The sequence below is a fragment of the Mizuhopecten yessoensis genome, unplaced genomic scaffold, assembly GCF_002113885.1.
Source record: "Mizuhopecten yessoensis strain PY_sf001 unplaced genomic scaffold, ASM211388v2 scaffold3747, whole genome shotgun sequence".
Classification (NCBI taxonomy): Eukaryota; Metazoa; Mollusca; class Bivalvia; order Pectinida; family Pectinidae; genus Mizuhopecten; species Mizuhopecten yessoensis.
The window spans coordinates 27,943-44,044 of NW_018405199.1; the positions used below are offsets into that span (position 1 = coordinate 27,943).

Consider the following 16,102-nt stretch of genomic DNA (forward strand, 5'->3'; position numbering starts at 1 on the left):
TAGTTATTATCTAAACTTGATAAATTTACTGTCTGTTACGTTCGCGTCACGGTTTACATTCCGGATGTTTTTGTACTTGTTCGTCGTTTCAACGTTTAGTTGAAAAATCAACATGGCGCTGAAACTATCGGAGTATGTATTTAGATTACTGATATAAACACGTAAAGTTATCACCTTATGGACCACCCGATTATTTGCATTTATACATAACACGATAAATAATCACAGGTGTTTTTGAATTTTATGTTCCAAACGTTACAAAAAACAGGATGTTAGAATGGTAACACGGAAATCGGCTCATAAACCGAAGCCATGGCACAAGCCTGACAAGGTCTCAGTCTGTACTACACGTAGAGTGTAACATCCTTTTCGATGCTGTTTTTTCTTTATTTATTTACGTGGTTTTGAGAACTGTTTAATACTTGTTGGGGATCGCTGTCTTTAAACATGAGGAATTTAGACATCGCATGATCCCCTTTTCCAGATCTGTAATGTTCCATTTTTATATACCAAGCCTTGCAAAGAACTGAACACAATTTTATTTCGACGGGTCTGTTTCCGCTCTTATTGTTCCTAGCTGAGTTAATCACTAGCTGTTGATGGTATTTTGAATCCAAAAGTAAATTAATATACATCTATGAGTGTCACTTATAAAATAATTTATTTTGTACAGTATACTGTATAGTATATATGAAACAATGACTGTAAATTAATATAATACTGTAGTTCCAGATTTTTAGGACATTCTAATTTCTGTCTTATTTTGACACCCACACTTTCAGAATGAATTAATTATATCCTACTAAAGGGGCTCGACAGCATTTTGAAAATATATTTTTTGTTCAGAACTCATTTGTACATAAACCTTTAAAAATTACTGGTTTATTGAAATTGCTATTAGCAATATACCTGTCTAAGGAAATTGAAAATATATATCTGTGACTAGTAAAGCATAACTTCCTTTAGCGTTTGTGATCAACTGCTCTCCAGATATTTACATCAGCACCTACAGTAGACTTCTACACATGTGCAGGCAGAGACAATAAACCTCTTCAGCTTGTTGCTGATCATCAGGTCATAGATGTTTTGGAATAGTTATATCTCCCTCATTATGGCACAAATACATAGACATGCAACCATATCCCATTGTTGAACTAGACAGATCATTACTACTAAATTGTGTAAGAAGGAATTCGAAGTAACCATGCAGCTGGCTATCAACTGATGTTTCAAGCTCCCTCTCTATCATTTCAGAATTTTGCCTGCACCAAGTCAGCGATATGACCGAGAAGATGATGACCGACAGTACAGAGCTACTTCAGGGGTAACCTTTTAGATTGATGATTATTAGTGTCATGAATATTCTCATGTATCAGTTATTTCCTTATAATTGAAATAAAGTAATTTGATCCAGTGCAGTTTTGCAAAGTTGGTATAGTTTTGTACTAATTTCGATGTCCGTGTCCTAGATATAAAAACAATAAAATTGATTGTAAAATTGTATATGAATTATGTTTATCTCACTTTCAATGATATTGAAACAGCATCCAATGTAAACACATGCAGTAAACAGGTACTAGTAAAAACTATTGGCATAGATACCATTGATGTCCTATAAATGTCATACGTACATTCACTAGCTTTTCGGGGGGGGGGGTCTTAAACTTTATTGCTTGTAATTTCAAGTACAGTACATGCATGTATATACATGTACAATTTTACCATCCTCAGATTACTGCCATAACAAGTAAATGGACTGCTCCACCATATGGACACAGAAAGGGCTGGGTGCCACGCTCACAGGATGTAAGTTTATGAAATCAGTAACATCATTAAAATCAAATGATAAAGGTGTGACATTATCAGGGCAGCAACTATATATATCACGATACATGGAGTAACAGAGAAGCAAAGCAAAAAGATATGTTGCAATTTTTTCATGGTAATATTACAAATTGAAATATATAGACTTGGTCTTATATATATGGGCATGGCTTATAACAGTGTCATACATTTTATGTCTTTTGGCATGCATGACGAGCTGAAGCTTTCACTCACCATGTTGGACCAGATATGAGTTAACTAAGTTTCCTATTATGTGACACTAAGTGTACGATTCAATGATAAGTCCATTAATAATAGAAAAGGTCAACAACATCTATATCTCTTAGACCTATTGTCTAGGATGTATAAACAACACCTATATCTCATAGACCTATTGTCTAGGATGTGAAAACAACATCTATATCTCATAGACCTACTGTCTAGGATGTGTAAACAACATCTAATCATATCTCTTAGACCTAATGTCTAGGATGTGTAAACAACATCTATATCTCATAGACCTATTGTCTAGGATGTGTAAACAACACCTATATCTCATAGACCTAATGTCTAGGATGTGTAAACAACATCTATATCTCACAGACCTAATGTCTAGTATGTGTAAACAACATCTATATCTCACAGACCTATTGTCTAGTATGTGTAAACAACACCTATATCTCATAGACTTAATGTCTAGGATGTGTAAACAACACCTATATCTCATAGACCTAATGTCTAGGATGTGTAAACAACATCTATATCTCATAGACCTTATGTCTAGGATGTGTAAACTATATTCTAAAACTAAATCACATCAAATTTAGGGTAAAGAAAAAAGCAATGATATGATATGTGTAGTGTATTACCGTGTATTAAATGAGTTTGAAGACAGTTAAATAAAAGCAGATCTTGAATACAATATCTAAATTATATCACATTAGAATAATACAATTTATTTTCTCAATAGCACAACCTGTATATTCTATTCTGATGGTAATGTGCACCCATTTGGTGGACGTAATACATCTATAACAAGAAACATAAAATTTCAGTTACGCAGTCATCGACAGGTACTTGAGTCAGTAACTGATTTTGATATAATTTGATGTACATGTTAGAACATAAGATAAAGAATTTCACAGGAAGATTTCTACTCTTTTAATTAAGGACTTTGGAGATGGGGGTGCCTTCCCAGAGATTGCTGTGGCTCAATACCCCCTGGAGATGGGACTAAAGAAGAGCTCTTCTAATGCTTTACCCACACAACTTGACCCTCAGGGTAAAATCAAGTATGATGCCATCGCAAAATACGGACACGGCAGAGACAAGGTGAGAAGACTTGATTTACTGTTCTATCTGATGTGTTCTTATCAACATTTAATAGGAAAAAAAGAAGTATGTATATTGAGGCTTGCCCTGCCTGGAGGGAAGTCAATGGATCCAGGATCGAACCATACAGTTGGTTGACAAACAAAATGATCATCTATAACATATTATGACGTCATATAACACTTCAGTATGAAAATCATTTTGAAATCAGAATGTATCATGACTACTATCATGGTTCATGTTGAGACCATTCCCTTATCATCACAAAGAAACCTTAGGGAACAATTTCATATTTCCATATTCTTTTTCTCTACAATGTCAATATGACTGTGGACCCAACTCTGTTGGTTATGGTATAATGTACTTTAAATTAATTTCATATATAAGACAAATTGGTGTAATATTTCTTTTGCAGGTTGTCCATTCCAAGTTCCAGGACCTGGTCCCAAAACAAATGGATCAGGACGATCCAGAATTGGAGAAACCAAATGACGATTCAATTAGGGAAACAACAGAGAAAACAAGACAAGCTCTTGAGAGACTTGTGTCCACAAAGATATCTGCTGCTCTACCTGTCAGGGCTGCAGAAAAACAGGCACCTGCGCAATATATCAGGTTAGACTTTTTACTGGTTAAGGTGAATTGAAATCTAAACAGCACATGTGTAGCTCAAGGTGAATTGAAATTTAAACAGCACATGTGTAGCTCTGATTAGAATAAGCTGTGCTGTACATACAAACAAAATTGATCTTCATGACATGACAGAATGGAATTTTTCTAATTTATAGAAGAAGAAGAAAGCAGCGTTCATAAACTGATCACCATATTATTTTTGTTTAAAGTTATTTCTTACTCATAAACATTGTATATCATTGCTTTTCTTGAACATGAGTTTTATGTTTTATAGATATATCCCATCACAACAAGGCGTAGCCTTTACCTCTGGGGCCAAACAGAATTATTAGAATAGTGTTTGTAACATGTGTTTTATGTTTTATAGATATACCCCATCACAACAAGGCGTAGCCTTTAACTCCGGGGCCAAACAGAATCATTAGAATAGTGTATGTAACATGTGGTTTATGCTTTATAGTTTTATAGATATACCCCATCAAACCAAGGCGTAGCCTTTAACTCCGGGGCCAAACAGAATCATTAGAATAGTGTATGTAACATGTGTTTTATGCTTTATAGTTTTATAGATATACCCCATCAAAACAAGGCGTAGCCTTTAACTCCGGGGCCAAACAGAATCATTAGAATGGTGGATGTAACATGTGTTTTATGTTTTATAGATATCCCCCATCACAACAAGGCGTAGCCTTTATCTCCGGGGCCAAACAGAATCATTAGAATAGTGTTTGTAACATGTGTTTTATGTTTTATAGATATACCCCATCACAACAGGGCGTAGCCTTTAACTCCGGGGCCAAACAGAATCATTAGAATACTGTTTGTAACATGTGTTTTATGTTTTATAGATATACCCCATCACAACAGGGCGTAGCCTTTAACTCCGGGGCCAAACAGAATCATTAGAATACTGTTTGTAACATGTGTTTTATGTTTTATAGATATACCCCATCACAACAAGGCGTAGCCTTTAACTCCGGGGCCAAACAGAGAATCATTAGAATGGTGGATGTAACATGTGTTTTATGTTTTATAGATATACCCCATCACAACAGGGTGTAGCCTTTAACTCCTGGGCCAAACAGGGAATCATTAGAATGGTGGATGTAACATGTGTTTTATGTTTTATAGATATACCCCATCACAACAGGGTGTAGCCTTTAGCTCCGGGGCCAAACAGAGAATCATTAGAATGGTGGATGTGACATGTGTTTTATGTTTTATAGATATACCCCATCACAACAGGGTGTAGCCTTAACTCCGGGGCCAAACAGAGAATCATTAGAATGGTGGATGTGACATGTGTTTTATGTTTTATAGATATACCCCATCACAACAAGGCGTAGCCTTTAACTGCGGGGCCAAACAGAGAATCATTAGAATGGTGGATGTGACATGTGTTTTATGTTTTATAGATATACCCCATCACAACAGGGTGTAGCCTTTAGCTCCGGGGCCAAACAGAGAATCATTAGAATGGGGGATGAAACATGTGTTTTATGTTTTATAGATATACCCCATCACAACAGGGCGTAGCCTTTAACTCCGGGGCCAAACAGAGAGTCATTAGAATGGTGGATGTAACATGTGTTTTATGCTTTATAGATATACCCCATCACAACAGGGTGTAGCCTTTAGCTCCGGGGCCAAACAGAGAATCATTAGAATGGGGGATGAAACATGTGTTTTATGTTTTATAGATATACCCCATCACAACAGGGGGTAGCCTTTAACTCCGGGGCCAAACAGAGAATCATTAGAATGGGGGATGAAACATGTGTTTTATGTTTTATAGATATACCCGATCACAACAGGGTGTAGCCTTTAACTCCGGGGCCAAACAGAGAATCATTAGAATGGTGGATGCGCAGAAAGATCCTATGGAACCACCGAAATTCAAGTAAGACATTTTCAAATTAAAGTCGTTGTTTTATTGCAATCAACGAGTGATCTCTGTTTTTCCAAATAGTTTATGTAATTTATTTGTATAGAATTCAGATTGATTATTTGGATTGATAATATCTTTCCTTCCATAACCACTATAAGTTTCCTCACTCCCAACTCCTTTGATAAACCTGCTGGGAGTTTGTAAACATTTTTGGTTCATTAAGTGATGTCAAGTATCAATGTTCTGCGATGTCATCTTCTACTGTGACCTCAAGTCAAAGTTAATGATCGTTTCCCTGATCAGAAACAGGAATAATGTATTCCGAAGAGAAACAAACTTGTGATGGTTGGTTATCATGTTTATCTCACTATCATTGGTTGATATTCAAATTTAAAGACATTCAGTAAACAATTTGAAACTTAACTAACTTGAGTTAGATAAATGGGACAATCAACCGTCAATCATTGGGTTGAACCTCTCAATATTTAATTATTGTTTTAGAGAAAGTAAAATGGTATATTTGTAAAAACAAAATATTTATAACATTATTATATATTTTTTGTTAGAATGCTAGGTTTGTGAAAACAAGTTATTTGAAATGAGGAACCACAGTAGGAAAGGTTAATCTACTTGAAAGATGCTTCCATTCAGATTTATTTCTAATACTTTCCAGAGTAAACAAGAAGATCCCTCGTGGCCCCCCTTCACCACCAGCTCCTGTGATGCATTCCCCAAACAGAAAGGTGAGATATACAATAATACCAGACTTTCTACCTCCATATTTTAAAACATTAAACATATTGCTTAAAATATTTTGAAACCCTATTTTTCTGTGTCCAGATTTCAGTGTTAAGTGAGGCTCACTCCTAAGATCCTACATGTTTAGCCTACATGGATGTTCAATTATGTAACACTAAAGCTTTATGATGTATGGCCTGTTATGGATGGAATGCTAGGTGCAGGAACACTTAATATCAGCTGAAAATTGAACTTGATAACTTGACTTATTTTGATCAGTTTTAGATCTGACACTGATTGTTTCAGTCCTACTAGTTATTTATGCTTGTAGTTTTACATTTGATGTCATATTCCTTTTTTTCTCGTTTTACAGGTGACTGTAAAGGAACAACAAGAATGGAAAATTCCACCTTGTATATCAAACTGGAAAAACGCCAGAGTAAGTGATACAACCAACATGTTAATTAGTTGCTGACACATTGTGTGTGTATGATGAGTAACTCACATTTCATCCATAATGAAATCATACGTAAATTCTGTTGAACTGTCTATAATAGTATACTGATAAGAAGTGATACAGAAACTGCTGTTTGTCTGTTATGAACCAGGATTAACACAAGTATATAGTATATACTGTATACAATTATATACTGGGATATTTTCAAAATCAATAGATTTTTAGGTCATCTTAGACAAAGTCTCAAGTGACCTATTGCGATCGCCTTTTGTCCGTCGTGCGTCCGTAAACAATTTACATTTTCGACTTCTTCTCCAAAAACCCTGAACCAATTGTAATGAAATTTTGCAGGAACCTTCCATGGACAAAGATCAACAAAAATATTGGCCGGTTTAGTCCCAAGCCCCCAGGGGACTGAGGGGCGGGGCCAAAAAGGGTCAAATTGACTAAAATTTCAAAAAGCTTCTTGTCAAGACCCAGATATGGTAGAATCCAATACTCTTCATAGATGGAAGGGTCTTAATGTGCTTTACCAAAATTGTGAATTTCATGACCCTGGGGTCTCACGTTTACCCCTGGGGAGGGGGTAAACTTTACTATAGTTTATNAAATTTCAAAAATCTTCTTCTCAAGACCCAGATATGGTAGAATCAAATACTCTTCATAGATGGAAGGGTCTTAAGGTGCTTTACCAAAATTGTGAATTTCATGACCCTGGGGTCTCACGTTTCCCCCTGGGGAGGGGGTAAACTTTACTATAGTTTATATAGGGAAATTACATTTTGGACCAACATTTGTTTAATTTCCATTGGAAGTTATTCAATTTGGGTTAGCATTATCATTATTGGATAGCAGTTTGATGGTATGCACATATCAGCCCTGACTGACCCCCTGGGACTGATCGGTGGGGCCAAAAATGGTTGAATTGACTGAAATTTCAAAAATCTTCTTCTCAAAGACCCAGATATGGTAGAATTAAACACTCTTCATAGATGGAAGGGTCTTAAGGTTTATGACCCTAGGGTCTCACGTTTACCCTGTTGGGAAGGAGGGGGGGATTTATTATGGTTTATTATGGCAAATGATACTTTGAATATTACATGTTAATAACTCGATTTGAATTATAACCTTGAGTTGACAGTTTGATACTTTGAAAATTTTGAGCCAGCCCTACCCCCAAGGGCTGTAGGGTGGGGCCCAAAGGAGTCAGTGTGCTAAAATTTCTTCATTTTCCTTGTTTAGAATCAGAGGTGCTAGTTTCAAATACTTTCTAGTCTTAAATCTGATTTTGATTGATTTTACCATCTTTGCTTGTTACAGGGTTACACCATTCCTCTGGACAAGAGGTTAGCAGCGGACGGCCGCGGGCTTCAAGGGGTCCACATCAATGAAAACTTTGCTAAATTAGCTGAAGCTTTGTATATTGCTGACAGAAAGGTGAATGTTTTGATTGTAATAGGCTACAGATTTTAAAAATGCTAAAAGTTGCAGAAGGTTAAAAATCTTTTTAGTTTTACTTGAAATTAGCTTTGCACTTTTGTTTGATGCTATTCTAAAATGTGTGTCATGTGCCATTCAGCAAGTGGATATCCTATCTAGACTGGTTTCTTTCCTACCTGCAGTTTTCAAATTGAACAGCACTTTTGAAAGTTTGTTTTATGGATGCAAATAGATAGGAGTTACTTCCCTTGAAACACCTATTTTCTGATAATTTTGCTAAAGAAACCTTTGGTCCTTTATATTTAGGCTAGGGAAGCAGTCGAAATGAGAGCACAGATTGACAGAAAGATAGCACAGAAGAAAAAAGAAGAGAAGGAAGGAGTGCTAAGACAGTTGGCCCAGAAAGCTAGGGAGGAGAGAGCAGGCATAAGGAGGGGTGATGGTAAACTTTTTTCCTGCTTTTACCTTTGGTTTTGTAACTTGCAAAAATTGATTGAACTATCTTGATTATGATTAACCTTTTTTTTCAGAAGTTTTGCAGTTTGATTGATTTAAGTTTTAATCAAACTATTTTCCATACAAATCAGCTGATTATAACATCTTTATTTAATATATCAGTAACTGTTCTTCTTGGTGTCACATGAAAAATCATATTTCCTAAACAATAATGAAATTCTTTGTATGAAGGAAGTTATGAATAAATCTTCGTTCAATGTAATGATGAATACATATTTATATGAGGTTAAAGATGAATATATTTTTGTATCAAGGTAATGATGATGAGGTAGTAGAAAGAGATGACATAAGGAGGGAGAGACAGAAAGACAGACAAAAGGATCGTAATTTGTCCAGGGCAGCCCCGGACAAAAGGTAAACACTAAAGAGTTATTTGATGTAGCACATATTTATGCAACTGCAAAAGGAAACAAAACAGACAAATGCAAACACAATAAGATATTTTGGTTTTATATTAAATCTGAGAGGATTGTTGATATGTCATACAAAGATATTTTACACTGTCTCCCTCATTCTTGATTTAATCAGTAAAATTATTTTTCGAATTGTTTGAAAGTAAGAAAACAAAACCAATATCTTTTAAGATGAAATTATATTGTTTGCAGTTTACTGAATCTTTACCTTCAAATGATTCTACAGGTCTCGACTACAGAAGGAGCGAGAGCGTGACATAAGTGAGAAGATTGCCTTGGGTCTCCCAAACACAGGGGCTGGAGGGTCAGAGATCCAGTATGACCAGCGACTCTTTAATCAGTCCAAGGTATGTACTGGCCACTAAAGTAAGTCGACAGATTGTACTGGTCACTTTAGTATGTCTACAGAATGTACTGGTCACTTTAGTATGTCTACAGAATGTACTGGTCACTGTTAGTAAGTCCTTAGAATGTACTGGTCTTTTAAGTAAGTCTACAGAATGTACTGGTCACTTTAGAAAGTCTACAGAATGTACTGGTCACTTTAGAAAGTCTACAGAATGTACTGGTCACTTCAGTAAGTCTACAGAGTGTACTGGTCACTTTAACTGTTTGTTTGTTTGTTTGTTTGTTTGTTTGTTTGGGTTTAACAGTCCATCGACGGCTGTGGTCATTTAGGACCATGATGATTTATTTATTTATTTTATTTTTTAAACAAACATGTGAGTAGCGAAAATAAAATCAGATAAAATGGTTTATTTTAATAGCATTCGCATTGTACGTGTAGATAATTAAAATAAAAAGGGGGTTAAAATATTAAAAATGATAACGAATAGATGATATGGACTATGTGATATATATAACGTCAAAAAGGGTAAGGTGGGTTAAAAGACATCAGAGTCTATAGAATAGACCGTTGTCTTTCAAATAGTTAAATGATCCCTTCGAGTCCACGGAACTGAAAAGAGTTTTCATATCCGGGATTCGAAAGCAGTTATCACGAATGTGTTTAAAATTGGAACATTCTATTAAAAAATGTTCCACTGTAAATGGAGTGTCACATGCGTGGCATGAAGGTGGATCTTCTCGTTTCAAACGGTAGGAATGAGTAGGATATGTGTGCCCAGTACGGAGTTGTGCGAGTACAACTTCCTTTCCACAATCTTTCCGACTTGGAATAGATGTTTTAAGTTTCGGTTGTACTTTGAAAAGTTTGTTGCTGGTCTCGAGAGTAGTCGAATTGAAGTGCAAGAATTAGCAGTACAGCAGGCTGCTGCCACTTTCTCACCCTCTTTGGAACCATCAGTGTAAAGTTGTGTATAAGAAGGGTAATTCAAAATGCTTTCCCAAAAGGAGGATTTGTGTTCTTCAGGCATAACTCTTGATTTCCCTTGCTCGTGTAATGGAAAGTTAAAATCAGGTGTTTGAATGGTCCAAGGAGGAACATCAACTGTAATGCAATTTTTTCCTTCTGTCATAAACGGCCGGATGATTCATTCGCTTCTACGTACAGGTTTTTTTACAGGTGTTGTTCAAAAAGCTCCAAGGGCTAGACGTAGCCCTTGGTTATGGATTGGGTCTAGCATCTGCAGGTACGAACTGCGCGCCGACCCATTTACCATAGAACCATAATCTAGTCTTGTTCGAATAAGTTATCTGTATAGGCGCAAAAGCATTTCGCGGTCCGCTCCACAATCAGTATGAGAAAGGACTCGTATAATGTTTAACGCCTTGTGCCATCGAGTGTAAGGTTTGGGTCATTGTGTGCTTTTCGTTTTTGACAGAAATGCATGCACACAGTTTTGGATTTAGATAATTTGAAGCCATTTTCGTCTGCCCGATTTTGTAGTTTGTTTAAACTCTGATGAAGTTGTCGTCCTATCGTGTGTATGTTCTTAGATCTGTAACAGATCAAGAATCACTTTAACTATTCCAGGGTATAACTGGTCACTCTGTAGTCAGTCCAAGGTATGTACTGCTCACCATTATGCAGTACAAAGTATATATATATACTGTCCACTTTTTATTGAGTCTAAGATGTGTGTCGTACAAGGATGTCCCATTTATATGATGTTTGTTTCAGGGGATGGACAGTGGATTTGGTGATGAAGAGGCGTATAATGTATATGACAAGCCATGGCGCCAGGATCAGACCATAGCAAGTAATATCTACAGGCCGTCTAAAAATTTGGACAAGGACAACTATGCTGAGGATCTGGACAATCTCATCAAGTCTAACAGGTCAGCTCCACACTCTGTTAGGGTTCTCATAGACTTACCAGCTCCATCCTCTCTTGGTGTTCTCATAGACTGGTCAGCTCCACAGAGCAGCTCTACAATTTGTTAGGGTTTTCATAAACTGGTCAGCTCCACACTCTGTTAGGGTTCTCCTTGGTTATTGTAAGGTTTGGGTCATTGTGTGCTTTTCGTTTTTGTTTCATAAACTGGTCAGCTCCACCCTCTGTTAGGATTCTCATAGACTGGTCAGCTCCACACTCTGTTAGAAATCTCATAGACTGGTCAGCTTCACACTCTGTTAGGATTCTCAGACTGGTCAGCTCCACACTCTGTTATGGTTCTCATAGACTGGAGCTGTTCTCATAGACTGGTCAGCTCCAACTCTGTTAGGATTCTCATAGACTGGTTAGCTCCACACTCTCTTAGGATTTTCATAGACTGGTTAGCTCCACACTCTCTTAGGATTCTTATAGACTGGAGCTGTTCTCATAGACTGGTCAGCTCTACACTCTGTTAGCTTTCTCATAGACTGGTCAGCTCCACACTTTTAGAGTTCTCATAGACTGGTCAGCTCCACATTCTGTTAAGATTCTCATATACTGGTCAGCTCCACACTCTGTTAGGGATCTCATAGACTGGTCAGCTTCACACTCTGTTAGAGTTCTCATAGACTAGTCAGCTCCACACTCTGTTAGGGTTCTCATAGACTGGTCAGCTCCACATTCTGTTAGGATTCTCATAGACTGGTCAGCTCCACATTCTGTTAGGATTCTCATAGACTGGTCAGCTCCACACTCTGTTAGGGTTCTCATAGACTGATTAGCTCCACACTATGTAAGGGATCTCATAGACTGGTCAGCTCCACACTCTGTTAGAGTTCTTATAGACTAGTCAGCTCCACACTCTGTTAGGGTTCTCATAGACTGATCAGCTCCACACTCTGTTAGAGTTCTTATAGACTAGTCAGCTCCATACTCTGTTAGGGTTCTCATAGACTGATCAGCTCCACACTCTGTTAGGGTTCTTATAGACTAGTCAGCTCCACACTCTGTTAGGATTCTCATAGACTGGTCAGCTCCACACTCTGTTAGGATTCTCATAGACTGGTCATGATCAGCTCATTATTTATGTACTATCTGGTATAGACTGGTCATGATCAGCCCATTAGTTATGTACTATCTGGTATAGACTGGTCATGATCAGCTCATTATTTATGTACTTTCTGGTATAGACTGGTCATGATCAGCCCATTATTTATGTACTATCTGGTATAGACTGGTCATGATCAGCTCAATATTTATGTACTATCTGGTATAGACTGGTCATGATCAGCCCATTATTTATGTACTATCTGGTATAGACTGGTCATGATCAGCCCATTATTTATGTACTATCTGGTAGGATGTTACCTTTCAGTTAGATCATACTTATGAACAGTTATTCAGTTGAAGAGGGAAATTTAGTATGATATACAAACAGTTTCAAGATTTATGTTTGTTTGAAGACTGAATTATACTGTATTGAACCATTATTAGAAAGGAAATGACAATGCATTGCTTCAGCTTAAATCAAAGTGGAAGGAAACAAGTCATAATGCCAAGGGGTCACTAACCAAAAATTGGAAATAGTTACTATCTTGGATAAAAACTTCCAGTTTTTGGATATCCCATATGTAAAGCTGTAAATGTGTTATCAGAATTAAATTCTAAAAAAACAAGTGATTTTATTACCTTGGCTGTGCCATGTTATTGAACTCAAATGTGAAGTAAAATAAAAGGGTGTATTTTTGTGATAGGTTTGTTCCGGACAAAGGATTTGCTGGCTCAGATCCAAGTCGTAGACGGGAGGGACCTGTACAGTTTGAGCAGGCTGAGGAAGAGGATCCTTTCGGTCTGGATCAGTTCTTGAAAAAAGCCAAGCGTGGAGAGAAACGAGGAAATGAAGATAACCGATCTAGTCGTGACTATGAAGGCAGCAAGAGTAAACACAAGAGGAGAGAATAGTGATAGATAACAGTGAAATACTATAAATAAACATTTTAATTCACCCATTAGCATGCAGGTGACAGGAGATCTACACAAGACTTTATAAATCATGTCATTGCATACTTGATGGTATAGGAAAACAAATGGACCATTAGAGAAAAGTTATTCCTTGTTAGATAAGATTGAAGACAAATACAAATCTGAGGTACTGACCTAAGATCTGGGCTTTTTAAACTGTTTAATATGTTAACTTTTCAGTTTGAAATCAATTTTAGAGTAATTTATCAAATATCTTTTTTAAATCTGAGGAAAGCTGATTTTGTCATAATTATGCTGAAACTTAATGTAATAAAAAAAAATGTGGGAAAACATGGCTAGTTGAACAGGAAAAGAACAAATATTTTATGTATGTACAGTGTCTGTTGTGGTAGTACAAAAATCAGATTAGGAAAGCAAGATAAACAACTAAAATATTCCTGTGAACATGATAATCTGTTGTGAAAATGCTTATGTGAGGGAGTTGTTGTAACCGTAAACCCTTTCACCACTGTAGACTGTCGTGGACTCAACCAGATCAGTGCATGGTAGAGTTTACTGAAGTTACATAGGGGTGAAAGGGATAACTATGTGTTTATAAGAAATATTCATTGACCTGAAATAAAGGTATAGTGTATTTGTCAGTAATATCACATTGTATTGTATGTTCACTTTCCAGAAAAAGAGTATAGACATTTCTATTGCCTCAATGGTCCCGAGTTCTCATCCAAATTAATAACAACCAGCGATTCAACATTACAGTGTACTATAGGTTGTTAAGACAATTGGCCAGTTCAAGTCACATGGGATCAATAATGAGTTATATGTAACTGAATATGGACTTAAATGGTAGTTGCAACATTTTTCTCTGTCAAAAAGTTAAAATGTATAATATGTGATTTGTCAGTGACTGAATAGAATAAAGAGTATGTGTAAATACAGCTGTACACCGTGTCTAATTATTTCATGTCATATAACATTAAGGGCGCCATGAAACCCTTGTCATCCTTTAACACAGATTCTGTGCTCAAGCCCAATTATTAGCTCACCTGGTCCGAAGGAGCTTAAGCCATACCGTGGCGTCCGTCGTCGGTACGTCAACAATTTCTTTAAACGACTTCTTCTTCTTAACCACCGATTGGAATTCAACTAAATTTGACTGGAAGCATCCTTAGGTGGTGGGGATTCAAAATTGTACAAATGGTTGGGCTGACCCCCCAGGGGGCTGAGGGCCGGGCCAAAAGGGGGCAATTCGGCTTTATTGCTATAAACGACTTCTTCTGTAGAACTGTGCCATGGATATCAATCATATTTGGTGGGAAGCATTCATGTGAGACAGGGATTCAAAATTGTACAAATGGTGTGGCTGTCCCCCCAGGGTGCTCAGAGGCGGGGCCAAAAAGGGTTATTTGGCAATACTGCTTTTAGCGACTTCTTCTCTGGAACTAAGCGATGGATATCAACCATATTTGACTGGAAGCATCCTAGGTAGTGGGGATTCAAAATTGTACAAATGGAGGGGGCTCAGGGGCGGGGCCAAAAAGTGTTATTTGGCTATACTGCTTTAAGCGACTTCTTCTCTGGAACTAAGCGATGGATATCAACCATATTTGACTGGAAGCATCCTAGGTAGTGGGGATTCACAATTGTACAAATGGAGGGGGCTCAGGGGCGGGGCCAAAAAGGGTTATTTGGCAATACTGCTTTTAGCGACTTCTTCTCTGGAACTAAGCGATGGATATCAACCATATTTGACTGGAAGCATCCTAGGTAGTGGGGATTCAACATTGTACAAATGGAGGGGGCTCAGGGGCGGGGCCAAAAAGGGTTATTTGGCTATACTGCTTTAAGCGACTTCTTCTCTGGAACTAAGCGATGGATATCAATCATATTTGATTGGAAGCATCCCTAGGTAGTGGGGATTCTAAATTGTACAAATGGAGGGGGCTGAGGGATGGGGGCAATTTTGCTATATTGCTACAAACGACTTCTTCTGTAAAACTATGCCATGGATATCGATCATATTTGGTGGGAAGCATTCATGGGAGGCAGGGATTCAAAATTGTACAAATGGTGTGGCTGATGGGCGGGGCTAAAAAGTGTAATTTGGCTATACTGCTTTAAGCGACTTCTTCTCTGGAACTAAGTGATGGATATCAACCATATTTGACTGGAAGCATCCCTAGGTAGTGGGGATTCAAAATTGTACAAATGGAGGGGCTGACCCCCCAGGCTAAGGGGTTGGGTCAAAAAAAGTTTATTACTTGGAAATGGTTGAGATTCCCACCATATAACCATATATGCAATTGCTGAGTATAAAGAGAAGAATGAACATCTTTTTCCAGGATGTCCCTAGAGTCTGGCCACACCCTTTGAGACATAGTCCCACGGTCATAACTTTGAAACGGTTGAGATCCCCACCCCAAAACTATATATACAAATGCTGGGCATAAAGAGACAATTGTACAGTTGTGGGACCGCACAACGCACCAAAAATAGCGTACGCACACCGTGCATACATCGTTCACACACCGTCCGCACATCGTTCACACATGGTGCGATTTAGCAATCGTTCGCCCCGTTGTGCGCTTTTCTCCGCACA

The 16,102-nt window shown here is 37.5% G+C and overlaps 1 protein-coding gene across 1 annotated transcript; it reads left to right on the plus strand.

Annotated features, from left to right (window-relative positions):
* The first annotated feature begins 85 nt into the window (after window positions 1–85).
* On the plus strand, window positions 86–14,447 carry LOC110447988 (SNW domain-containing protein 1-like). The gene is made up of 14 exons (XM_021494002.1): window positions 86–132; window positions 1,255–1,324; window positions 1,732–1,806; window positions 2,995–3,156; window positions 3,572–3,771; window positions 5,585–5,689; window positions 6,351–6,420; window positions 6,789–6,854; window positions 8,193–8,309; window positions 8,619–8,754; window positions 9,083–9,182; window positions 9,468–9,588; window positions 11,325–11,482; window positions 13,275–14,447. Exons 1-14 carry the CDS (start codon window positions 113–115, stop codon window positions 13,480–13,482), a joined length of 1,608 nt encoding a protein of 535 aa, XP_021349677.1. The 5' UTR covers window positions 86–112; the 3' UTR covers window positions 13,483–14,447.
* The last annotated feature ends 1,655 nt before the right edge of the window (window positions 14,448–16,102 follow it).